Source organism: Triturus cristatus, chromosome 11, assembly GCF_964204655.1.
Source record: "Triturus cristatus chromosome 11, aTriCri1.1, whole genome shotgun sequence".
NCBI lineage: Eukaryota > Metazoa > Chordata > Amphibia > Caudata > Salamandridae > Triturus > Triturus cristatus.
This window is the reverse complement of record NC_140594.1, coordinates 543,694,281-543,719,990: the sequence shown is the minus strand read 5'-3', so window position 1 is coordinate 543,719,990 and position 25,710 is coordinate 543,694,281. Positions and strand designations below refer to the sequence as shown.

General features: G+C 43.4%; 1 protein-coding gene across 1 annotated transcript in view; it reads right to left on the bottom strand.

The window, feature by feature from the left end:
- Positions 1–25,710, bottom strand: part of LOC146785048 (indoleamine 2,3-dioxygenase 2-like) — a 277,794-nt gene that overhangs the window by 137,356 nt on the left and 114,728 nt on the right. Inside the window, exon 3 of the mRNA XM_085633495.1 lies at positions 2,608–2,727. Coding sequence (XP_085489621.1) covers positions 2,608–2,727 — 120 coding nt within the window. The remainder of the gene's footprint in view (positions 1–2,607; positions 2,728–25,710) is intronic.

Genomic DNA, 25,710 nt, shown 5'->3' with positions numbered 1-25,710 from the left:
GTATAGTTTTCAGAACTGATGGATTCAGGGTAAAGGGTGTAAATATGATTGAAATTCAAACCTGCTCTGCTGCACTACAGATTTCAAACTGTATTGCTCACTTTTAGATTTGTAGCTTTTTGTTCATGAAACTATCCATATACACATGGCAAATTAAATGTAGGAATGATAAGGGAAGGACATAAATGCACATACGTTCTCATTATGGGCTGCTATAATGCTGGTGTTCTACCCCAACCGATGAGTTTGTGAACGGCAGAGGCTCAAAACATGCTCTGTAGCCAGGCCCTGCATCCAACTACCCGGCATTCAGCCACAGCGATAAACACCCTTTGCCAGTGCACAGACAAGTTTGAATGCCCATCACTTATATGATGAGTCTGGTCAGCTGTGATGGCCTGCACCTACCTGTCAGTGCATCCACCCCTAGCCGCACACCCATTTAGGCTATAGGCGATGGGGGGTGGATACAGGCCCTTTCAAATAGGCAGGTCATATGCACAACTGGCCATACCTTCTTCCCCTGCCATGCACAGTCTCTGTCAGTGCCCACAAGAGTTGGATACAGGCTCTGGCCTGTGTCACTGTCCTAATTTCCCCCCTTGACCATGTAACACATTGGTTGGACAAAAGGGGCATATTTAAAAGGCCACTGAGCCACCGGAGTGCCACATTTTTTGACACTCCGGAGGTGCACAAAACTGGGCCATATTTGCAGGGCCATGCAAAGCCATCCAGGGTGGTTTTAAATGGCCTTGTAAACGTGGCCCCCTTTTACACATTAGTCTGCGTCAAAGGGGCATTTCATGGGTGTTGCTATGGGTGTTTCCACACAACACCAATGCATTCTGATGCATTTCCAGATTTACAAGGTTTCATAATCCTGGGACCGTGCCAGAAACTAATGTCTCCCCAGGGTAGGCGGCAAAGTGGCGCAACGACAAGAAATATCTCCATTTCTCCTCGTTTTTTGCTCTTTGTATGTGTGCTGCATTCTGCAGCACACATAGAAGAAGGAAATGCCCTCAATGATTGTTGATGGGCAGGAATGTGTTCCTTACATCATCCCTGCTATGCAGGCACCCTTACACCAGGGTGCAAGGGTGCCGGTGTTGGCGCTAGGCAGCCAATTGTGCGCTAGTGCAGAGGAAAGCACAGGGATTCATCTTATTGCTGTAAATACAACGCATCATGGCACTTTCATTTTGTGATGACGTAGCTCGACGCAACGACATGGCTTGCTGTGCTGCATAATTTCCTAGTAAATATGTACCAAGGTTTGGCCTGTAGCCAAACTCTCTGCTCAGCCATCTAAACATCCTACCAGGCCCTCCGTCTAACCAAAAATCTGTTTTATCACACACTTCTGATCAGCTTCTTGCTTATATCATACTTTTTTGCTTTTTCTGCTTTCAAATTAGTGTACAGTGGTGCCTTATATGTGTACATACTTTTTACTGTGCAGTACCAGTGAGCAGAATTACCTTGGGTAGTTAAAAAGAGACACAGTTCTTCATTTGCCTCCCTTTTCATTTTTTCCCCCAGATGATCTGCACAAAACTTGGCAAGCTGACACTTAGACGGATATGCTCAAGTTGTGTCAAAATTTCATGTACTTTTGACACATAGTGGCAATATTATTAGTCAACTTTTTAAATGGAAAGTAAATTTGAACATAAGTAGAATTGCAAGGCAGAGTCACACATTTGAGAAAGTAAAAAGGTATTATTACAACATTAGAGGTAACCAATTTGAGAAAACACTGATTGGTACTGCACAAATTCCCTTCTACAATTCTGTTTACAGAATAAAACAAGTGGGACAATACTCTCAATTCATGAAACCTAGTTATTGTGATTTAATCCTACTACAGTGATTTAACCTATGATGTTGACGTTAGGGTTAACACCTTTGTTTAAAGTTATTTGACATGGCAAAAGAGCATGGCATAAATCACGCATGCAGATCCAATAAGCATCCCTGTGGGACAGCTTAAGTTTTGGGCATCAGGTCAGGTATCCATGGGAGGGTGTGTGCGGGGGGGGGGGGCGGTGAGGAGGGCTGGAGGCGGTTGAAAAATATTTTTTAAACTCCTCGTCGTCTCCGCTTCTCTTCTCTTCCTGACTCCAGTCCAGATGAAGCAGGAAGCACACAGGCTCTCCTAAGCCAATCCCAATGCTGAAATTGTGATTGATCTGAGCGCCATAGATTGGCGCTCAGACGGGGGAACAGGGAATCTGTGCATGTTCCCAACCAGGGTGTCTGGTGGGGAATATGCAACGTGCGCATGACTGTTTGGCTGGGCCAAGACGGCTGGCCAAGCAGATGTGCGCCCTTAGTGTGTACAAACCACTCCTCCTCCCTGAGCCACCAGCCCCGCAGAAAATAAAAATAAAATGGTAATAATGCTGTTACCCTTTTTCATTGCTCTAAGCCTTATCAGAGTAGCCATCCCTGTGAAGGAACATGTTTCTATTTTTTAAGCGCCATCCATTTATTAAATAGAAACCAGCTGCATTGTCTACTGATTGGGAATTTCAGAAACAAGAAAGTGCAGTTTTGAACACAAATGAAAGCAAAACACGTGCCTCGAAACTGATAGCTTACCTTTACTGTGCCATTTTCGCCTTCTTGCCATACATAACCCATTGTCAGAGAACTTAGAACTAAGTGGGCTAGTCTCAGTTCTCGATGCCCTTTGAGATTCTGACTATTTAACAAAGGCATCTGAAAAGAAAAAAAAAAACATTGTGTTTTAGATTAATTGAAATTGGAACTTACTTGAAAGTAGATTTCAGTTTTGCAAAAGTGCTGGAATTTATTTTCTGGGCAGAATTCAGCAAATCAGTTCATGCAAAAGCATTGGAGGGACTCCTACGTTCAATAATATGTGTCATTCTGAGAGGACAATCTCCCGGTTGCCCTATTATCATGGTGATTCCTAGAATTCATTAATTACATGTCTTTCTTTAACGGGGCTTGTTACTGCTTATTAGTGAGTGATTTTTCCATTTCATTGTTCATTCTACATTTTCTGAACATGAACAATTATGAACAAATATATCAGTTCTCTTTCTTGCAAAGTCATAAAAACCTCAAAATCCACTCAGTCACCTCCAGGCAAGACCCAGTCTAAAAAATGCCAAAGAAAAGAAAAATCGGTACTTCAATGTTATGACGAAATCTAGTGGAAGAGGTGAGTGTGTGACACATTTGAAAGTAATAAAACCATTACAATTAAACAGTAAATCATTTTACAGTCTTAAACCAATATATAATGGGGATTGAACTAATGAAGTCTATCTCAAGTATTACTCAATGATTGTGAATAGAATCCCATCATCTAAGATAACTGATACATCGACATGAAGTTACAGTGGCAACATCTTAGTGAAGACAATCTTAGATGAGGGACTTCAAGTGGCTAAGTTGTTAACAATGCTATGATCTTAATATTTTCATTTAGCAGCAGCACAAACCTCAGCTAAAAACAGCACTACTTTCTAGTAGGGTGAATTCTGTTCCGGTATTATTTTGTTGCAACTTAAACCAATGAACAGCAGTATATTGAAAAATAAGGAAATGTAATGGAACGTCATGTTGCACTTTTTTCAAGCCACTATTGACTAGCATCCTTTTAATGCACTGCAACAACTAGCTATTAAACTAAACACAGAAAAACTGACCACAGTGTGAGAAGGATCCCATTTCATGGCGACAATATGGTGAAACATTATTTGAATAATAGTGCATTTTGCATAGCTTGATCTAGTTACAACGTTTATAGTGCATTACATGTTTCAAATCACATACACTTTCCTATGTAGTGGATGTGTTGTGAAACTGAGGCGCACTAATCTCACTTTATGCTCATCATGCAGCAGTTAAATCCTCTAAAAATGAGCGATTAAAATAATATGTTAATGTACCACTGCTGAGAAAAAATGCACCTTTTTAATAATAAATTCTTCAAGTTTCAAGTCCAGTAACTTTTGCTATATTGTGAATCAGTGGAATTAATTCAAAACATTATTTTACACTTTTATTAAAGCCACAACTATATTGCATGCCTCGTTCTTTGCACTCTATACAGTTGATAAATTACATGATCTAACTGAACGAACCCTTTTTTGCCAACTGCAGAGGTAGGTCTAGTAGCAATCTATGAAGCTACACCCTTGGGCAGGTGGCAGGAGAAGTAGCAAAGAACAAAAACATAAAATAATAGCTGGGAAAGGGTAGGTAGAATGTATTATCATCAAAATGAAAACACTTCAATTACATGAAACCCCAGAATAATTTTAGACCTGTAGATCAAGCCTACAGGTATTGATAGAAGGCACAAATAGACATAGGGCGGCCCTCAGAAACTTTCACCTACCCGTGACCCATGGTGGATTAGGTGTTCCAGATTATGATTAATAGTGAAAGGAATTTCTGCATATGTTTAGGAGGCCACACGTTTATAAAGAAATATAATTTGCATGAAAGATGATTACAAATATAGTGTATGTATAATGGATCGTGTACTTTCTATACAGACATATTATTTTAAGAGAAATGAAAAGTACTAAAACAGTAATATTAAGAAGATTGGATGAAAACGTTCTTCTGTTAAACATTTTAGAAAATTCAATGGAAATGAACAAAACATCTCAAAGGGCGAACCTTTTCATGAAATATTATCAAGGTAAATATATACTGCACAATTAGAGGTTGTCTCAAGAAATTAATATTTACAGCGAATATATTGATGATATTTTTCTGATCTGGTTAGGATCAAAACAGAAATTAGAAAATGATTTACAAATGCCCCAGGGTATTTCAGGGATAATATTTACAGCAACATGCAAACTTCAGAAATTGATTTCTAGATGTGAAATTGAAAAATGTAGAAAACAGGTGGACTTTCAATATATAAATCCAATAGACAAAAATAATCTATTTTTACCAACAAGTTCTCATCCTTGCCATTTTAAAAAACGTTTACCACAAAGCCAAATCTTTGGGTTAAAAAACGTATACCTGAAAAATCAAAGCCAGAGAATCAAAAAGAAGAGTTAAAGAAGATGTTTTTGAGGAGAACAAAACTCTAAATTTGATTTAAAATGCTTTTAAGAAAAATTGTAAAATTATAGAAAAGGACACAGAATTAAATACTTTTAAAAGGAACTTTGTTCACAAACTCTAATGACGTGAGTTTAAGAAATCACCCATTAAAATCTGCTAAGCAACTAAGTCATACAGTTATTTTCACCCAACGGAGAGGGATATATTCTTGTCCAAACTGCACGAATTGTGAATATATTTTAAATTGAGATAAAATATTTCTTCAGTGTACAGGGACAATAATAACACTTTGAAAATATTCAACCTGTGATGTAAATGACTATATTAAAATAAAATGACTACATGGACTACTTTACAAAGGAATGGTGAGGCAGCTGTATGAAAGAGGAATACAGAGGAATTGCTGTCCCCCACACATTCTACGAGAAGCTTTTTCTACCTGCCCAGACCCCCCACTTGCGCTTCTCAACAACTCTCTCAGACAAGGCACGGTCCCCGATACCTTCAAACTTGCCGAAATTGTCCCCATCCTTAAGAAACCCAACGCCGATCCCTTGATATTCAGCAACTTTCGCCCCATCTCGTTACTCCCCTACCTTAGTAAGATTCTAGAAGCTCATGTAGCTAACTGCCTTAGCTCTTTTATCGAACACTCACAGTTCCTTGACCCCTAGGAAGCAGGATTTCTACCAGCACACTCTACGGAGTTAGTTATCCTAGCAGTCATGGACGAGCTTAGGAAGGGGGCCGATCAAAACTTCACCCAGGCCCTGGTACTTCTGGATTTGTCGGCAGCCTTTGACACGGTCGATCATGATCTCCTGATCGACCGTGTCACTAATGCTGGCATCCAGGGACTGGCCCTGAGGTGGATCTCCTCCTTCCTAAACAATCGTTTCCAGTGAGTCTGTCTCGCCAGCTTCTTGGCTGAGAAAGTTAGGCTGACCTGCGGGGTTCCCCAGGGGTCTTCTCTTTCACCCCTTCTTTTTAATCTATACATGTCGCCCCTGATACATTCCTTACGCAACTGTGAAGTTGCTGCTTTTAACTACGCCGACGACCTTCAGCTGGTGTTCGAAATTGACTCCTCTGCAACCTCAGTTTCCAACTTTCAATCCACCATGAACCTCATTAGTAACTGGATGTATGCTAATCAATTAAAGCTCAACCCTGACAAGACTGAGCTGATCTTGACCGGAGGCACCTCCAATCCTTGGAACGTTAACTTCTGGCCTCCTCTCCTAGGCAATCCTTCTCACCCAGCAGAATCCGAAAAAAGCCTAGGGGTCATAATAAGCAAAGATCTGTCCATGAAATCTCAGATCAGCACGGTGGTATCGTCCTGCTTCTTTCACCTACGAAGAATCCAGAAAATTTGCAGATTCCTAACCACCGAGGCTCTAGCTCTAGTTCTCCTGGCCCTGGTCATCTCCCGTATTGACTACGCCAACTCACTCTATGTTGGCATCCCAGCTTACCAGCTCCATTGCCTACAATTGGTTCAGAACCAAGCAGCTAGGCTCATTTTCCATCAACCCAGACATCAACATGTCCGCCCCTTGATGAAGAGCCTCCACTGGCTCCAGGTGGTCAAAAGCTATGCATTCAAATTGGGATGCACCATCTTCAAAGCCCTGGCCGGTCACGGCCCGGCATTTATCTCCTCTATGATACATCGTTATACCCCCTCACGTGAACTTCGCTCCTCCCACCTGAACTTGCTCACCATCCCCACCTTCAAATGGAAAAAACACTGTGGTCTTAGATTCTCACTCCTGGCCCCTCAATTCTGGAACTCCCTTCCCACGGAGTTCCGATTAGTAATTTCTTATACCCAATTTAGAACACTCCTTAAAACCCTTCTGTTTTCTCAGGCATACGAGTAAGCGTCTGTCACTACAATACTGCCGCATCCCGTCCACAGCGCCATGAAACCGCCTGGTGTAAGCGCACTCTACGAATAACTTTAACATAACATGTAACATAACAATGAATTGCAATCAAATATAACAATGAAAAGCAAAACGTCATCAATTTCACAATGAAAATATATGACAATCTAACTAAAGGTTATTATAATTGAGAATTATGTGGGTAAAATACACTACAAACAACAGTATATAAGGACTGTTAAAGATTGAAGTTTAATAGAATTAATAGGAAGCATGCTTCTTAACAAAGCAGCACACAATTGAGGATATGTCATGCCATTACAGTGAATGTTTCTGAAACATGGGTCTAGGAACGATATCTTTCAGGTTTGATAGAACTTTAAACCACTGAGACAAGCAGAAAAGCAGATAAACATTGAATGGATGAATTTATTGAAAATTGATGTTAAATTGTGAACAGAAAATGATAAAGAATGTCTATGAGTGGTACACTAAAGAAGAGGATTCACATAAAAATGCATAGTACGAGGAACTATTATATGGAAGCTAGATAGTGTTTGTAAAGTAAAGAGTTAAAAACTGAATAAAGAAGTTAAAACTATATATTAAAAATTCCGATTGAAAGACAATGATGTAAAATAAAACTAAGTGATATATATATATATCAGTTACAAGTACATTCTGAACATTTCAAAAGTGTGTATTGACCTTGAGTATATGAATAAAATAGTGTTGGTGCATTGTTAATCCATTTAGGTTTGCATCAGAAGTTGTCCAATGTTTTTTAAGTTGTCCAAGACCTTTACAGCACTTGCTAAGGAAAACTAATATATACTTCAGAAAAAAAAATCATAAATAAGTTGTAGGATTGTATAAAGTAGCTTGTACATGCACATATATGGCTAATCAATTGGTAAATGTGAAGCTAGGAAACATGACCATTCATAACTTTGCATAATTTATTTTTAACTATACCAACCTGAAAAGAACAAAGTTGGCAACTTTAAAAAAATAAAAAGTTTCAATAACACAAAGTTCTGTACCAAGGGGTATCTGTTCTATGGTCTTCATGGACTCCAGACACTAGATCACAGCCCTGCCACAGTCAGCTTTTTTTATCCTGTGTGCTCTGTGCTGGAAGTATCCCCCGCTCTTTTGAAGTTTTGTTCCTTAGAAGGGTGCTTCATTGGCAAGCCTGGAGTGATTACTTGGAAAACTATAGGATAATTATCTGTAGATTGAGGCCTTCCCATCTCAGAGGGGTCTGCAGAGAGAAAGAGTTTACCCATTTGGGTGATGTCAGAAACTTGTCTGGATTTTGTGAATTCCGAAGTATTCATCAGTTGGAGGCTGAAGGCCTGCCTCTCTCAGAGGGAAGTTGCAGGGAAAAAAGTTAACCCCAATGAGCGATTTAAAAAAATGTCTCTGACTTTTGTGAAGATCGAAGTATTATAACTTTGCTCTTATATTGCAGGCAAAATAAAAAGCTCACTAAAGCCTAAAAATAGTTAATCTAGGTATGGAAACTGTATATCTTTCTCCACCTTTAAAGATAATAGCAAAATAGTAGCCCCTGCTGTGATCCAGGAAACATCAAAGAGAGAAGTAGGTTATCACCCTATTCAATGCAAATTCATAAGCTCTTTCCATAGACTTGAAAATGTTTATAAACATGTTCCCTTCTTCACAATAACTATTGGTGATATATGTTTAAATTTGATTGATCTTATGTAAACTACGATCCTGCATTTTAATTATTGTTAAAGGGCTGGTATTCCCTACCTGTATAGATGTCAGCTCACTGCACTTTATAAAAAAACTATGAATTTGTAATTTAGTACAAATCTTAGGCCCAACTCTGCTATTGAGATCTTGGATTGGTCCAGCAGATATGTTTTATCTTAATGTTTTATGATGAATTGCTTATATTATTGTATTTGAAATATGTAAATACTTTGTTCTTTTCTGGATGTTTTAATATCCGAATAAAGATACTTTTGATGATGATATATGTTCAGTACCCCAAGTTGTGATCAGTGCAGGGCTAGTAGGTGAACATCACTATGATGCAGGCTAAGTTTATGCTATACAAATACTCCACATATCAGACAGTTAATCCACTCTGCTTCTTGTACAGCATGTTGAAGCACCTCTGCATTCCAGAGGTTTTACAGATAATTTTGCTAGGGCAGTCATGAGATATTCAAATGATTTATGGTTCGAAAAATGAGCCAAAAAATTATTGAATGGATCTCAAACCACCTAATGAAATTGGAAAAACATAGCATACTATGAATTATAGAAAACTAAATTTTTGCAGTTTGCAAACAGGGTATACACTGTATTGTAAATGCAAAATGGATAATATGCATTGTGCACAATTCTTGAAGTGGAGGATCCAGTAAATAAAACTACCAAATCGAATCCTTAGAAATCACAATGTAAAATGTGAATATCAATTGTAAGAAAGTGGATTTTTAATTGGGGTGGATGTTAGTCTACCACAGGGACTATGTCCATAAACTTGTCAAGTTGAACACACAGATTCAGTCATTTAAACCTGATCTCACACCCTGGTAGCTACACCTCAGTGCAGACAGCTTAACTTAGGAACAGTTTATAGGTATTTAGCAGTAATAAAGCTTATAAAATGTCCAAACACAACACATTAATAATTATACAAATGATTACATTCAAATCAGGGAGCAGGATATATGATGTTTTAAAAAGCTTTTAGGCTAAAAAACACTAAGAAACTGCATAATATATATGTGTACTGTAGACCAAGACCTACACAAAAGTTGTGGATTACAATGATGCACTCAAGGCTGGCTAAGCATAGCACTAGGGCCTAGTCAACCTTTTTTTCTTGAAGTCGAAATCCTCCAGTGGAGCAAGGTTGAATGCAGTATCCAATGATGTACTCTCTCACTCGGATACCTGATAGTTGAGGTCTGTTGATTTTGGTAGAAAATTCTAATTTTGCACTTCTGCCGAAGTCTTCTTGCCGGCCCGACACCTATTATGCTATCATCCACTTATGATTTCAACATTCAACTTAGGGCCTGATATAGATCTTGGTGGATGGATTACTCCATCACAGCGGTGAGGGATAAACTGTCCACCAAATATAAATCACATAGGATATCAACGGGTTTATATTTCAGTGGACAGGATATCCATCTGCCAAGATCTAAATCAGGCCCTCAGTCTCTTCTTTTGAACTCAAAAATGTCCAGTGGGGCAAACCAGGAAACTGTGTCTGATGAAGTGCTCAGGAAATCAGATCTCTTTGCGTCGAGGTCGAGCTGAATCTCTAAAGGTCTGTCAGTCAGAAATCTTTCTAAGACGCAATTCCACCTTGATCACCTTTCAGACTCCTAGGATTTTAGGGCCAACACTAAGGGTTCAGGACTCACTTCAAAAGAGGCATCAAGCAGGGCTCAGCCATGGTCCAAATGTATCTGCTCACTGCAGGACAGGGCCTCTTGTTGGTTTTAATGTCCTTGAAGACACACAGGTCAGCCAACTGACCCTTGGAGTACACTTTCTAGTCCTGGGTATACGTTAAAGCAGGTATAGCCATTCAGGATTCCACACAGGTCACAGACTGAAGTCTTCTTCCTCTTCTGCCCTTCAGCTCTTCCACAGGTCCAGATGTGTTCTGAGGAGCTGGGGGTAGGGTATCAGTTTTGTTCAATTCACTAGATAGTAGCTGAAAGAGACTCCTGAGCACTCCCTCTCCACTAGGCACAAGGTTTCCATGGGCCAACACCTTCCTCTTTTGCATTACATTTTGTTTACCTTACTGTAAACTATGCTACAGTGCACCATTCTTTGTGAAATACAACATAGCTGAACATTTCTGGTCCTGGAGGACGCAAATGTGACACCCAGGGATGTATCTACGGCAATTAGCCCTCTCCTCTTCCTCAACCATACCAAAGGAATTCTGGGACCAGCTCCACGTCCAACTGAGATGGAGCCAGAATTAGGCCTGGGTGGCAAATTCCGTTCCGCTCGCGGAATTTGCGGAATTTCGGAGAGCGCGAAATTGCCCAAAATTCTGCTTTCCGCGACTTCGCAAAAATTTTTCTTGTTCGCGTTCTCAAAATGCGTGTTTGCAAGATATTTCTCCCCGAGCACGCAAACAGCAACTGTGAACAGGAAAAAATTATCGCGAACAAGCAATTCCGCGTGTTCGCGGAATTTCTGCATATTCGCGGAGATTTTTTGCTGTTTCGAGGAGATTTGCGTAACGCGATTACGCAAATTCCGCCCACCCCTAGCCAGAATGGCTATAGTGTGCCTTTGAATCAAAAGGCCTCTCTTCCCTTGGTCTTACTTTACACTTTAATATGAATGAATGTTTCACACTGGCCCCGTTGAAGTTTATAAAATTTCTAAACAAACTGTCCTTACATTGCGAAGATGAGTCACATTCTTCATACCCAGCTATTCCTTCTAAAAAGCCAAAGTCATTCCCGCATCTAGAAGTAGTTTTCACACATTATCAATGGGAAAGCACTGACAGGAAGAGTGGCTGCTCACAGGCTAATGTTAATGAGAGTACTAGAGCATCGGGTAGGAAATGTATTGCTTTATAAAAGTTACTTTTCTTGTGGGTTTGTCAAAAATTCAATTTGATGATTTAACTGGATTTTCAATAAATATTAATAATAGTGGTTGAAAAAACTTTGTAGTTTATTCTAAATCACTGTTACCTAAACAGCATTTTAAGTGTACTTAATTTTTCCTAAAGAAACCACTAGAGCCCATATACAGTGAAAGTAGCTTAAAATGGTTAGTTACTGTGAAAACATGTCAAATTTAAATTTGTAAATGCTACACTTTTAAATACTAGGCACCCTACCTTGCATGCTACAAGGGCTCCTTAAAGAGGACTTGGCTAATATTCAAAAGGAGGGTTCTTTCTTGTAATTTTTTTTATTTTCAGAGGTCTTCCACTGGGTTTAAGAGCTGCAGCAGTCAGGCTGCACAGGTACATCTGAAGTCAAGTTATCCTTGTGGATGGCATAATATGTGCTTTAATCTACAGGTGGCATTTCACCTTCCATACCATTGGTGCGGTACTGGAAAATTGGCTATGCCAATTGGGTATTAATTAATTTTAGTGAGTCACAGCTCATATACCTGAGACTGGACAGAAGTCACCCTGGTGCACAATTTTAGTCCAGAAAAATGGGTATTACCTTGTAATGCGAGGCATTTTCTTACACCATCTATCTCTGAACTCATCCAGTTAAACTGATTGTGACCAGAAAACACTACCTACACAAAACTGCTCAGAGAGATGTGTACGGGTTGCAGTCCAACTGGATTTCTAATTCATATTGTTGTATTGAACTAAGTCCTTATACCAAGGGGTTAGAAATTCAACCCCTGTGGCTCTGGGGCAGGGGCCAAATTATGATAATACATTGTGTAAATGGAACCTTAAATTGATTAGTCACTTTTCAGGCACAAAATACTTACATAGGAACATAGAGAAGCAGCATACCAACACCTCTGATGATATGCCATTCACATTTTAGAATTACAGAACTTGTGGAATGATATTGTGGGAGTACCCACAATTCTTGCATCTCTAGGGATAGTGCATGGTACTGCCACCTTCTCGGAGGAGACATTAAAGAGGGGTACTTGTTAGTTAAGTAACAATTGCATACCCACTTATCATGGCAGATCTCTATATCAGCCACATTTAAGTAAACGACAGTGCGCATATTTAGTTCTGTCATATATTTTGATGCCATACCTGCATCCACGGTCATGACTATTGCATCCACAAAAGTGGGGTATTATGTCAGTAATAATCAGAAACTTTGTGAAAGATCTTACCATAATGCTATACACTGAACAACACTACAATTATGAAATGCATCTCTATTGACCTAAAGGATGATGACTCTGACAATAATGATTCCCCTGCCACTGAAATGCATACTTTTTGTTATGCAGATTAGTACAGCACACTATCATCATAGAAAATATCCTGGCATGGAGCAGGTGTGAGTCCAGCCAAAACTAGGGCCTAATGAAACTATTCAAAAAGCCAGGACTTCAGCTTCCGACGGAATTCAAGAAGTGAATAGAATGCTCTTAAGTCTAGTGGGAGGGCATTCCATACTTTAAGAGTGATGTTAGAAAAGGCTCAACCACCAGATCTAGTTTTCCTTATGCGTGAGATGTGCAGAAGTAGGAATGTGGACACGCGAAGGTGTCTGGAAAGTTTGTGAAAACAGATGCGATTGTTGAGATATGCTGGGCTAGTGATATGTAATGCCTTGAAAGTGTGGGTGAGGAGTTTGAATTGTGTGAGTTTGTGCATGGGAAGCCAGTGCATCTCCTTCAGATGTTGTGTTTTATGAGTCTGGCATGTGAAGTTGTGAGCGATTCCTACCGTAGAGTTCTCAATGGTCTACAGACTTCTGGTGACATTTTGTTTATCCCTGCATAAAGGGTGTTCTAGTAGTGCATCTTACGTGTGACCAGGTTTTGTAATAGTTGGAAAGCTGGATGCAGAGGTCCTGAGATGCTGTTATAGTCCTGGATCTAGCGGCAGGGGATGAGAAGTCCTCTACTATGGTGAAAATATCCTTGGTATCATTGGAACTGTTCTCAATTTGTTTGGTCATGGCTGAGCCATTAGTGGTAGATCTTGGAGACCTGATCTGTATGTGCTTCTAATTGTATACATCATTTGTGTGAGTCTACTTCATCATTGTAGTTGCTTGCAATGGTGTTTGGATAATAGTAAATCATCTGCGTAGCAGCTGGCTTGTGAACTGGTCCTTTGGGGTTGTGACGGTCTTGAGCTGGGCTAGGGTGTCTGTGCAGGGGATGATTCATGTTATACTATGCAAACTTTATAGACTATTTATCAAACACCTCATCATTGTTGGAAATACAATCCTTCACCAGTAGCTCAACATCAAAGACATCTGTTTTATTTTCTGCCCCAACCTCCTTTTTGAACTCTTGTCTTGCCCTGGTTGAGACTGTTGTGGGCTCCTGAGCTTCCTTTTTTGAGCTTTCTTGGTCCCTTCAGAAAACAGTGATGCCTTTCAAAAGCCCGAAATGGCTGCCAAATTTCAGGAAAGATGTCATGGGTTTATCTATTTAATACGAGGATGCCCATTTGAAGCTAGAGGTGTCCACATTTGCTTATATATACATACATGCACACTCACCCACACACATTAAAACACACAGTTACAAAGACACCAATATACTCTTCCATTTCTTGGGCCGAGCCAACTGAGTCCAAAAGCTCTTCAGGTCTTGACCTAAAGACAACTGTAGTATTCTTCTGCTGCTGACTAGAGTGGACTAATTTATTCCCTTTAGCACTTCAATGGAGCACGTGGCTTTCCTTGCTCCTTTTCCTGCCAGCCTGTCCCTCTCAGCTTTATATATTTTTTTCCATTTGTGGGGCCCGACAGTTGCACAATGGTACTGGGCTTTCTAGCTTTTCTGCATGTACCACTGTCCCCATGCTGTCAACCTCCTCTCCTCCCACCACTCCATCCTTCTCCACCCTGAACTTCCCTTACTAACCCTCTCCTTTTCAACATTTTAAAATTCATTTTGCTATGTCCCAGCATCTGCAAGTTATTACCGGGATACGTGCTTCTCCATTCTGTGTATGCTTTGTGGTATATTCCCAAGGAAATGGCACAGTGCTGCACTGCATCGAATTTTGCTGTGCCACACTGCATCATTTGAAAGAAACGCAGGGATGCGCCCTATTTACACAAATATGGTGCACGCCTGTGTTTTCCATTGTGCTGCTGCTAAAAATAGCTGCGTAGCGCCAACACAGACACCCTTGCGCCATAGTGCAAAGGTGACTGTGTTGAAGGGAATGATTGTTTATGTGGAGGAAGGTGTGCCTTCCTGCACACAAACAATCTTTAAAGGTGATTTGCTCTTTCTATAAGTGCTGCAGAATGCAGCACACATAAAAAGTGCAAAAACGAGGAGAAATTCAAATATTGCTTCTCGGTGCACCAATATAATGCCTGCCTTTGCATGGTGTTAGTTTTTGGAACTGCCTCAAATTTACACATTCTTGTAAATCATGGGCAGTCTCAAAAAGCAATGGATGTTACAGTGGAACACCCACTGCAACACCCATTGCACATCCCTTTCGAAGGGTACCATATTTACAAAGTAGAGTTTAGCCATGGAAGGTTGCTTAACACTGCTTTTCAAATATGGTGCAGGGCATTGTGCCACCGGAATGTTAAAACAAGCATTTGCAATGCAATAGGTCTCGCAGTTACACGAGTTAAAGCTATTGGCATTGCAATGACAATGCCAATAGGCATTGTTATTTGCAATGTCAATAGCTCAAACTCGTGTAAATGCGAGATCTAATGACATTGCAAATGCTTGTTTCCCAGGGAAGGATCTGTGTTTATTTAGGCCTTTGTCTGCCCAGGGATTAAGCGCCGGCCCACCAGCATTGTGAACTTGGCGGCAATAAAAGCCCGCCATAACACACTGTAAAATTATTCTTACCATGGCATTACTTGCACAGTATCCTTTACAAAGTAGAATGCCGGGACTCCCCTTTCACTAATCTAAAGCCTTTTATCTCGTTCCTCGTGCGTAATGCTGCTTTTCCCCTTTCTAATTTGAAAAAAATACGAAAATGTACTTATGTTTTTTGTGACCCTTCGTGTGTTCAGTTTTTTTTTGTCCAGATGAGTTGTTAACAGTGACGCAGATAGGTGATCCGAAAACAAAAGAAACGTTTTAATTAGAGCTTCAAATTGGGGACGTTAGGCCATAAAAATATTTTTCTACGTTTTGCATAATTTTTTCCCCGTACCGTGAATTCAACCTACTTGTAAAGTTCCTAACACATTACAACCACCAGGTGGCGTAACAGCCAAGCAGACCTGTGCTTTTTGGGTGGCGCTGATATTCAGGAAGATTTAGCCGTGAGCATATGTATTGTATTAATTATTTTCCAGTACGAAAGAGCTTTGTAATCCCACTATAAAACACTCTTAAAGGCAGCCGCAGATAAGGCAAGGCCCTTTTGAAGGAGGCTCATCTTTAAGCAAAACTGTTGATGACCTGATCACGTCTCCCTTTTTAAAAGTAAAAATATAAGGCATATTTTTTGGGCTGGAGAGAGTTTTTAATTCTTCGCTGCGGCCGTTAGCGTGTCATGTGCAGAGAAGATTGTGGCTGCATCAGTGATGTGTAATGTGTTGCTTCTTGTAATTTGGAAGCTGGGGGATCAGATTCCAGTCCCGGCAGGGATGCTCAACACCCTGTGATTTTGGGCAGATGACTGCATCTCTTTGTGCCTAACAAAATGAATGCGTCAGTGTTTAACGCAACTGGTGCTCATGTAAAACGCTCTGATACCTTCGGGTCGAGTTCGCGATAAATAAATAAAAAATCAGCGTAGTATTGAATTTTGGGATGTGTAGTCATGCTTTTCTAATGGCAAGCACTAGAAAGTAAATCATAAAACATGTGAGGGGATAGTGAAGAAATACGTATGGAATCGTAAAGGAAATGATTTGGATTGAATTTACAATGAGAACAAGCAGGAAGTGGGATAAGGGAGGCGGTGGCAAAAGTTTCTCTTGTGGAAGTAATCATTTCACGGCCGCTTTGATGTTCACAGTGGCCGCGCGGCTGACTGAGAACATCAAAGCGCCCGTGAAATGTACACGCAGGCTGCCAAATGGTGCGCGCGCCCGGCGCACATGGTGCGCGCGCCCGGCGCACATGGTGCGCGCGCCCGGCGCACATGCACTGTAGTTGGGGGCCTGAAAAGCACTCAATTGCACTTCCAAATCCCCGTTTTCTATAGCTCTCGCCAGAGCAGCGCTAAAGCGCTGGCTCAGGCGAGACCTAAAAAGCGATGTTTCCATGGCACAATCCCCTTGTAAATATGCCCTTTGTGTTTTTAATTTACGGTTCTAAGATAGCTGTCCACCATCTGGAAATTGTAAATGAAATCTAAAACAGAAATGGCTACTGTCAACACAGAATTAGATGGTAAGGAAATATGAAAAATGAACACCTATGCCCCCATCATAGATGATCGCAACTTTTTCTGCAGTCAGAGGCTATCCTACTGCCATTCACAGGCACCCCTACGATATGGGTGGGGGATTTCAATTGTCTACTAGATGCAACAGTAGATAGACATCCTCCCAGGGTTGCCTCGAAGCTGAACATGACAGACACACTGCGAGGGGTGATGGACAAACTGGGGTACTCAGACACATGGCAGGTGATGTATCCGGATGAGGGAGGTTATACTTGTTACACACCAGCGCACATGGTTTTGAGCAGGCTGGATCGATTTTTACCTTCGGGTGAAGCCGCGGTACAAGCGCTTCAAATACAGGTGCTGGGACGCTGCCCCTTTCATCATGCCCCAGTGCTGTTGGAATGGGGGCCATGGTGTGACAGATCTAGGGTTCTACTATGGAGGTTACACCCACACATGTTGAAGGACAATGCCTTCAAGGGGGAACTCAGGGAAGCAGTGACCACCTTCTTTGAGACAAATTGGGGGTCTACTGATAGAAGTGGGATGGTATGGGAAACCCTAAAAATAGTGACATGTGGGGAATGCTGTAGGAGGGTGGGACCACTGCTGCGGTAACTGGAACCAGAACTAAAGCAGGAAGATAGTGCCCTAGCTGAGGTACAGAAGATGACGCCTGCGGGACCCCAGGCAATGGAACAGTTGCTGGAAGTTCACCGCCGAGTAGGTGAGATATGGGACAGACTGGATTGCTTAGTCCGTCTCGAATATCGGCGGTTGCTCCATCGGAAAGGTGATAAGGTGAGCTACTAAACGGGTATCAACACACTCCTACATACACATCTGGCAGCCATTTATGAGGAAAGCTCAGGCGTCCCCCCAGATGCCCTTACTCATTTCCTAGATGCCTTGGAGCTGCTTGGACTCACCAATGACCAGTGCAGAGGATTGGACATGGAACTTACACTGCAGGACCTGTAGGAGGCGCACTGCGATGGCCCGCTACAAATCACAGGGCCTGTATGGTCTTCCTACGGAATACTATCAAACCTCCTTGGACATATTGCTGCCTCGACTCCTAGAAACCCTGCAGGAGACTAAGAAAATAGTGTGCCTGCCCCCATCAATGAGGGAAGCACAGATAGTCATGCTCCTTAAGCCAGGAGGCGACCCATGCACACAAGTATCCTACCGGCCACTATCAATCTTAGGGGTGGATACAAAAATCTTAGCAAAGGCTCTTGCGATGCGATTGGTCAGGGTGGTCACCTATCTGGTCCACACAGACCAGTGTGGCTTTATGCCAGGACGTGGCAGTCCTAAGAACCTGTGCAGGCTGTCACACATTTTGCAAGCCATGGCTACAATGGATCTCAGGGCTGCAGTGCTCGCCTAGATATTGAAAAGACCTTTGATACCCTTAGGTGGGATTATCTTTGGGAGGTACTGTATGAATGGTGTTCGGCCAGGAATACACCACCTGTGTGCACCTCATGTATCATTTACTCTCTGCACGGGTGTGCAGTGGCAGGGTGATCTCCAAAAGGTTCTCCATTGAACGGGGCACACAGCAGGGATGCCTTTTGTCCCCCCTCTTGCTCTCTCTCTCTCAATGGAGCCGCTGGTGATTAAACTGCAACAGGATTTGTCAAACTGGGGTATAACAGTGGATAAGCAGACGCACGTGGTGTCTCTGTACGTGGATGACGCCTTTTTATATTTAACCTGACCAGAAGCGGCTATGCCTAAGTTATTAGATATACTAATTAATTTTGTGCAGTGTCCGGTCTGAAAGTCAACATTGGTAAATCAACCCTGTTCCCGTTCGCTGCATTAGCAAAAGAGGACGCAGCGGCTCTCTCTTGCATGGAATTCCTATGGAGTTTCACACACTTCCGCTACTTAGGGATTCAGGCCGTGCACTCAATAGAGGAGCAACATGACCTGAATGTTGGTGCGGTGATCAAGGGATTAAAGGTATACATAGACTTCTTAAAATCACCTCCCTTTCTAGGTCATGGGACAATCTGCGCTGGCTAGGATGATGTTCCTACCACGATGTCTGTACGTCATACAGAATTCATTCTACGTTGTTCCTGACTCCACTTGTAAGACTCCCAAGAGCCTTCTACTGGCGCTGGTATGGGCCAGAAAATGAAATAGAGTGCTATTGGAGATTCTAAAGTTAGACACCCACCAGGAAGGGATGGGCCTGCCTGACCTACAATTTTACTACATGACATCTCTCCTCCAATACTCAGCACTTTGGTGCACAGAGGGCCCCAATGTAGAGAAGGATCTCCTTGTGGATTGGGGATGAGCCAATGATCCACCGAAGTGCCTCATGATGGGATCCCGAACGCCTCCACACTACCCTTTCATGGTGAGGCAGGAGCAAGGGCCTGGGAAAGGGTGGTCACGCTGGTACTTCGCAAGGCGCCTTTTGTGCGCACCCTGCCACTGCAATGGTGGCGTGGCTACTGACAGATCCAGGAGGTTATGGACCTGACAAAATGCCATGCTGCAGGCGATTTATATTGAAATGTAACTTTCCTCACATTTAAGGAGGCACAGGAGTGCTTTGGCCTGCCAGATTGCCAATATCTGCCATACGCACAGATTACACGCACCTTACGGGAGTTGTGGAACACATTTCCAGAGGAACCAGTAGAATCACACATTGATAGCAATCCTGGACCCAGGTACGCACAGGGGCTTAATATCAATTCTATACCAGGCGCTCAAGGTTGATCAAAAAGTGGATGTCGCGCAGGTCAAGGATGGATGGCCAATAGACTTGCCAATGCCGCTCAATGGTAATGAATGGAAGAGAGCATTTGTGCAGGTACTGTTGTAAATTAAAGCAGAATGTGATTAAGCATTTACTGAAAACATTAATGCTTTCTCTTTAGATCATGTTTTCCTCGTTATGTTGACCGAAGTCCGGACTCCATTTTGTATTACCATGCTGCCACGTGTTCGCCACGAGGAGAGTCCGACCTCTGTGTTAGTTGCTCTTGTAATCTGCCTAGTAACAGTTATAAATAGCTTTCTTGTCCATCTGGTGCATGCCCAGACTTGACCACATCTGTTATAATTAGCTTTGCTTGACCATGTGTTTTCGCGGGCTTGAGGAGTGTGTTGGCTCCGCCCATGTATTGATTCAGTATCGAGAATGGCCATAAATGGTAATGTTCTTCGACCTCATGTTGTATCCACCCACTTATGAGCCCCTCTGTTGTGTATAAAAGGGGACTATGTACGCAAGTTCTTTGTGCTACTCCATGCAATACTGAAGAGTGTTGTGTGGATTGTAGGACCACCCTTAAGGGTTAATAAACGTTGTTTTTGTACTTTGCAGTTTCCGTGCCAACTTCCTTATAGATTCCGTTACAGGAGAGCGAACCCTTGTGCCTTGCGGGCCTAGCTGGGGCCTGTATTCATCAATTGGCGCCCGTCACGTGGGGCTCATCGGCGACTCGGATGCTCGAAGGACTGGTCGCGACGAAGGTGAGGAGTTTGGCCGGGGACGTGATCACTGCCAGCGGCGTCTTAGCCCTGGCATCCCGAGGTTTTTCTTCCTTCCCTTCCGAGCTGACCGTCTGGGTGGCGCCGGTCATCGACTGAGACCTCTTCTGTCGGTCCTGCCGTGAGAGCCGTTTGGGCGATTGTGGAGCTTGGCAGTTGGAACCTGGACTCTTGATTGGTAAGAACCGTTGTACGGTACTTGCTCCGAGTTTTTGAAGCCTGGGTTGGCTATTTGAGTTTGATTGATGATGACTAGTCATATTTTGAATTTGTCTTTGTGAAAATATATGCGTTGCAACACATATAGGCAGGTAATGTGGAGAAATTTCTCCGGAGCTGTGTAAACTTGGAACGGCGCAACGATTAAGTGCCATTTTTCTTTATAATATTGCATATTTTGCATTATTGCTAGCATGCCTGCTTTTAGCGCACTCCGTAAGTGGTGCTGCTGTTTGGGAAACCGGTTGAACCTCGAGGAATCTGCTCCAGCTGCCCCAGAGGGGACTCCTAATAGGGATATGTACGTGAAGCATGGTCTTTCTTCCATAATGTACAGCACGCTATGGAGGAAATACACGAAGAAGGATCCTGAGTTGCGATGGCCTTTGTATGGATCGTTTGATATACGTAAGATTGAGTATGTGGAACAGTGTATGTGTAAGCGACGTGCTCGTCAGGATATGTTTGAGTGTGTGCGATTATGGGTGAAGGAAGTGCGTGAGCGAGAGAAGCGTGAGAAAGCGCTGTTTGATAAAGAACAACGGAAGAATGATCATGTGCGAGCGCAGGAAGCGAAGCGTCGGGAGGACAAAGAGCAAACGGACAGGCAAGAGAAAGAGCGTGGGCTACAAGTTTCGGGTCAATATGTTGTTCGCCAGCCGCTTTATCCTGTCCTTAATAATTCTGATGATGATTTTTATTTGCTAGATCGCTCTCCGCCCCCTTATGTTGGCGCGTCTGCTCCACGGCCGCAAGATTCTGACCCGGCTTCGGGTAAAGTAGACACACGGTCCATGCTGTCGGCCGAGCAAATGGCTGAGCTTCGGACAATTTCCTTCCGTGCGCTTAAGGGCAAGGTATCCATGGAGGACTTATTCCAAACTTGGGGGCCGTGGCAGGAGAGAGATAAAGTGTATTTTCTGGGTCATTTCGCGGATGAAGTGATTACTGCTTTTCGAAAATATTCTAATGTCCTAGAGCCTGACGAAGTGTCTTCGGATGCCAGAGCAATACGTAACGGTGTTTTTTCTCCCTCTAAGGCTCCTGAGGCGGCTCGACGGCTGTTCGCATTACGGGACGAGGTGCTGGCCCTTAGAGAGAAAGCACGCCAACAAACGGAGGAGGAGAAGCAGTCGGATTCGTTTGCGACAGGGGGCCACCCATCCACCTCCCAGTCAGATAAGGATAACGTAGTGCATGCTAAACCAATGCGAGAGGCGGCGCCTTTGTATGTTCCTCCTAAAGGAGCGGGGACTAGCTCGGACATTAACTCCGCCGATGCTAGGGGATATTTTGTGTATAATTGGGTTTATACTCCATGGCATAGGGCCGATGTTATGGCATTAAAGAATGCGTTGCCTGACCCCCGCAAGAATCCAGCGGCCTTCTATGAGGAAGTCGAGGGGGCCTTGAATTCTTGCATTATGACCTTAGCAGATATAGACTTGTTCTTTGGTCTTATTCTACCACCGGACACGTGGCGGTCTGTCCGAAAGGTAGATGACTCGGTTGCCTTCAAGGCCCGATGGTCTGAGCTTGAGGACGAAGACAGGGAGAGGACGCCCGCACAGAAACCACCCCAGAATATTTTAGATCTCCCTGCGGCTATTGTGGCTAAGTTGAAAACAATAATCCCCCCTAAAAAGATTGACTGGAATATGTTAGCTGCATGTAAGCAGAAAACTGACGAGTCAGTTGCAGATTTCTTCACGCGCTTTGAAGAAACGTTTCATGACTTTAGTGGCCAGTCGCTTACTGACGAAACGGGCCGCCACCTTTTCGCGGACAAGTATGTAGCTAATCTGCTACCGGCAGTTGCGGCCCGGTTAAAAGCGAGTGAGAGTTCTTGGTCCTCCGCGACACCGACGGCCCTTCTGACCATCGCTCAGTATTATGAGCGTCAGGAGCACGAGGCGAAGGGCCAGGAGGAGAAGAAATCGAAAGATCTCAAAACCAAGGTGATGTTAGCACAAGTATATGGCCCGCCCCGACGGGGTAATAATAATAGAGGAAGGGGCGGATCTTATGGTCCCCCTTCGGGCCGATCTGATTTGAATAGGAACCAGTGTGCGTACTGCAAGCAGTTGGGCCATTGGGCCAGGGATTGCCCAGTGTTGCGTGCTTCGCGTCAGGGGCACACTCCGGATGGCCCGAGAGGTAGAGGGGGCTCCTCGAACTTTAGAGGGAATTCTAACGATAATGTCCGTTTCGATACTGCCGGGCAGCACCGAGATAGCTCAAATGTTTTCGATCGTCAGCACCAGTATCATGTATCGGACATCGATCGCTCGGAATATCACGATTCTCAGCATGCATAGGAATGCGTTGGATGGGGGTCCGAATCAGTTGAGGTGCCGGTCGATCAGACGGGTCCTTATGTATCGGCTGAGGTTTTAGGTTCTACTGATCAGTTCCTAGTGGATACAGGAGCGACACGTAGTGCATTGTCTAGGTACTTGGTTCCGGGGGCTCCCCCATCCGGCTCAATGGTTACATCGGTAGGGTTTGACGGTACACTCTCCCGAAGCCCTCTTTCACAGCCCCTTACATTTAAGGTTGATTGTTTTTCTGCGCCCTGTCCGTTTCTGCTTGCCCCGTATACACCGGATAACATTATGGGCCTTGATATGTTAAAGCACTTTAGGGCTACAATCCGCTGCTCCCCTGAGGGTGTGAGGGTGATCTTAAATGACAATTACCCCCGGTCTGGGCGGATGTGTACGATATCAGAGGATGCGTTGTTGGCTACCCTCCCCCGAGCTTTATGGGCGACTTCGGACACAGATGTGGGACAAATGGTGATTCCTCCGGTCTACATTAGTGTCCAGGAGGGGGCGGTGTTACCACGCCTCCCGCAGTATCGTATTTCCCAGGAGGGCGAGGAAGCTCTCATACAGATTGTGCAAGATTTGATCGCAGTAGGAGTAGTGGAAGAAGTTCCCTATAATATCTGTAACAGTCCGATTCTCCCTATTCTGAAAAAGGACACGGATGCAAAGGTCTATCGGTTTATAATTGATTTGAGGGAGGTAAACAAGATCGTGATACCTCAGTACCCGGTGGTTTCCGATATCACGACGTTGCTTACCTTGGTCCCGCCCACGGCGACCATGTTCTCCGTGATTGATTTGAAAAATGCCTTCTTTTCTATTCCCATTCACCCTGATAGCCGATTTCTTTTTGGGTTCACATTAAACAATAGATCTTATCGTTTTTGTAGAATTCCCCAGGGCTACACAGAAAGCCCTAGTATTTACAGTCAGGCTTTGAAGCGACAGTTGGACTCCTTTGTTTTACTCGAGGGGGTCGCCCTCATTCAATATGTCGACGACATCTTGTTGGCGGCTGACACCCTGGAATTGTGTGAGAAGAGCACGTTATCCCTACTTTCCTTTTTAGCATCCCACAATCATAAAGTATCTAGGAAGAAATTGCAATTCTGTAGACCAAAGGTGACTTATTTAGGTCACCTTTTGTCTAAGGAGGGGCGTGCACTCACACCAGATCGTATCCAGGTAATTTTGGACACACCGAGACCATCCACGCAGAAGGATGTGCGTGCATTTTTGGGCCTCGTTTCTTTTTGTAGACAGTGGATATTGGGATTTTCACACATAGCTAAGCCATTACTAGCTCTCTTGACAAAAGATACGCCTATCCCAATCCCTTGGTCAGATGAGTGTGATGCTGCTTTTCAGCAATTGCGACAGGCCCTTTGTTCAGCACCAGTGTTAGGGACCCCTGATTATGCTAAACCCTTTTCGTTGTATGTGCATGAGAAAGATGGATGTGCATTATCAGTTTTAGTGCAGATGCATGGTGATAAGCAGCGCCCTTGTGCATACTTTTCGGCTGTACTTGATCCTGTCGCCCGAGCATTACCAGGGTGTTTTCGCTCGGTTGCGGCGACAGCTGTGTCAATACGCCAAAGTGAAGGAATTGTGTTATCCCATAAGCTGTTGGTGTTAGTTCCCCATGCTGTTGATGCTCTGCTTAATCAAACAAAGACACAGCATTTGACCAGTGCCCGTTTAACGGGATATGAGTTGACGCTTTTGGCTCCTCATATTACGTTGAAAAGGTGCGTGACATTAAACTCGGCCACATTGTTGCCATACCCCGAGACCCAGCCTGAGGCGCAGAAAGCGCATGATTGTATTCTTGTGACTGAGGAACAAACAAAGGGTCGTATTGATCTCCAGGATACGCCCTTTTCAGATGTAGATGGAGAGTTGTGGGTAGACGGATCATGCCTGAAGCTACCAGATGGTACGACTTCAGCAGCATATGCAATTACCACGTTGCAAACGATAGTGGAGACAGCACACATACCACAGAAATCAGCTCAAGCAGCGGAACTGATAGCATTAACACGAGCATGTGAGCTCAGTACAGGATTGTGTGTGAATGTTTACACAGATAGCCGTTATGCCTTCGGAGTAGCGCACGACTTCGGCCTACTCTGGAAGGAGAGAGGGTTTCTAACGTCACATGGGGTACAGATAATGCATGGGGAGTTAGTCCACAATCTCTTAACCGCATTGACATACCCGAAGAAAATTGCCATTGTTAAGTGTAGTGCCCATAGGAAAGTAATTGATAAAGTTGGAGAAGGGAATGCGTTAGCAGACCGAGTAGCACGGGAGACTGCGATGCAGCCCGGTACTACTGCCATGTATGTAGTGAAGTCACAGGTGGAAAGATGGCGTGATGCAAAGGAAGAAGTGCGAGAAATGCAAAGGACCGCTTCCGATAAAGAGCGGGAGCAATGGGCTAGCGAGGGAGAGTTGGATGATGAGGGTTGTTGGAGAAGTAAGCAGATGGATAGATGGAAGTTACCCACGGCTTTCGTACAACCTATGGTTCAAATGGCACATGGGCTAGCACATGTTGGAGCTTCCGCAATTGTGAAATTGCTTACCCAAGTCTGGGAGCATCCAGAGATTGCTAGCA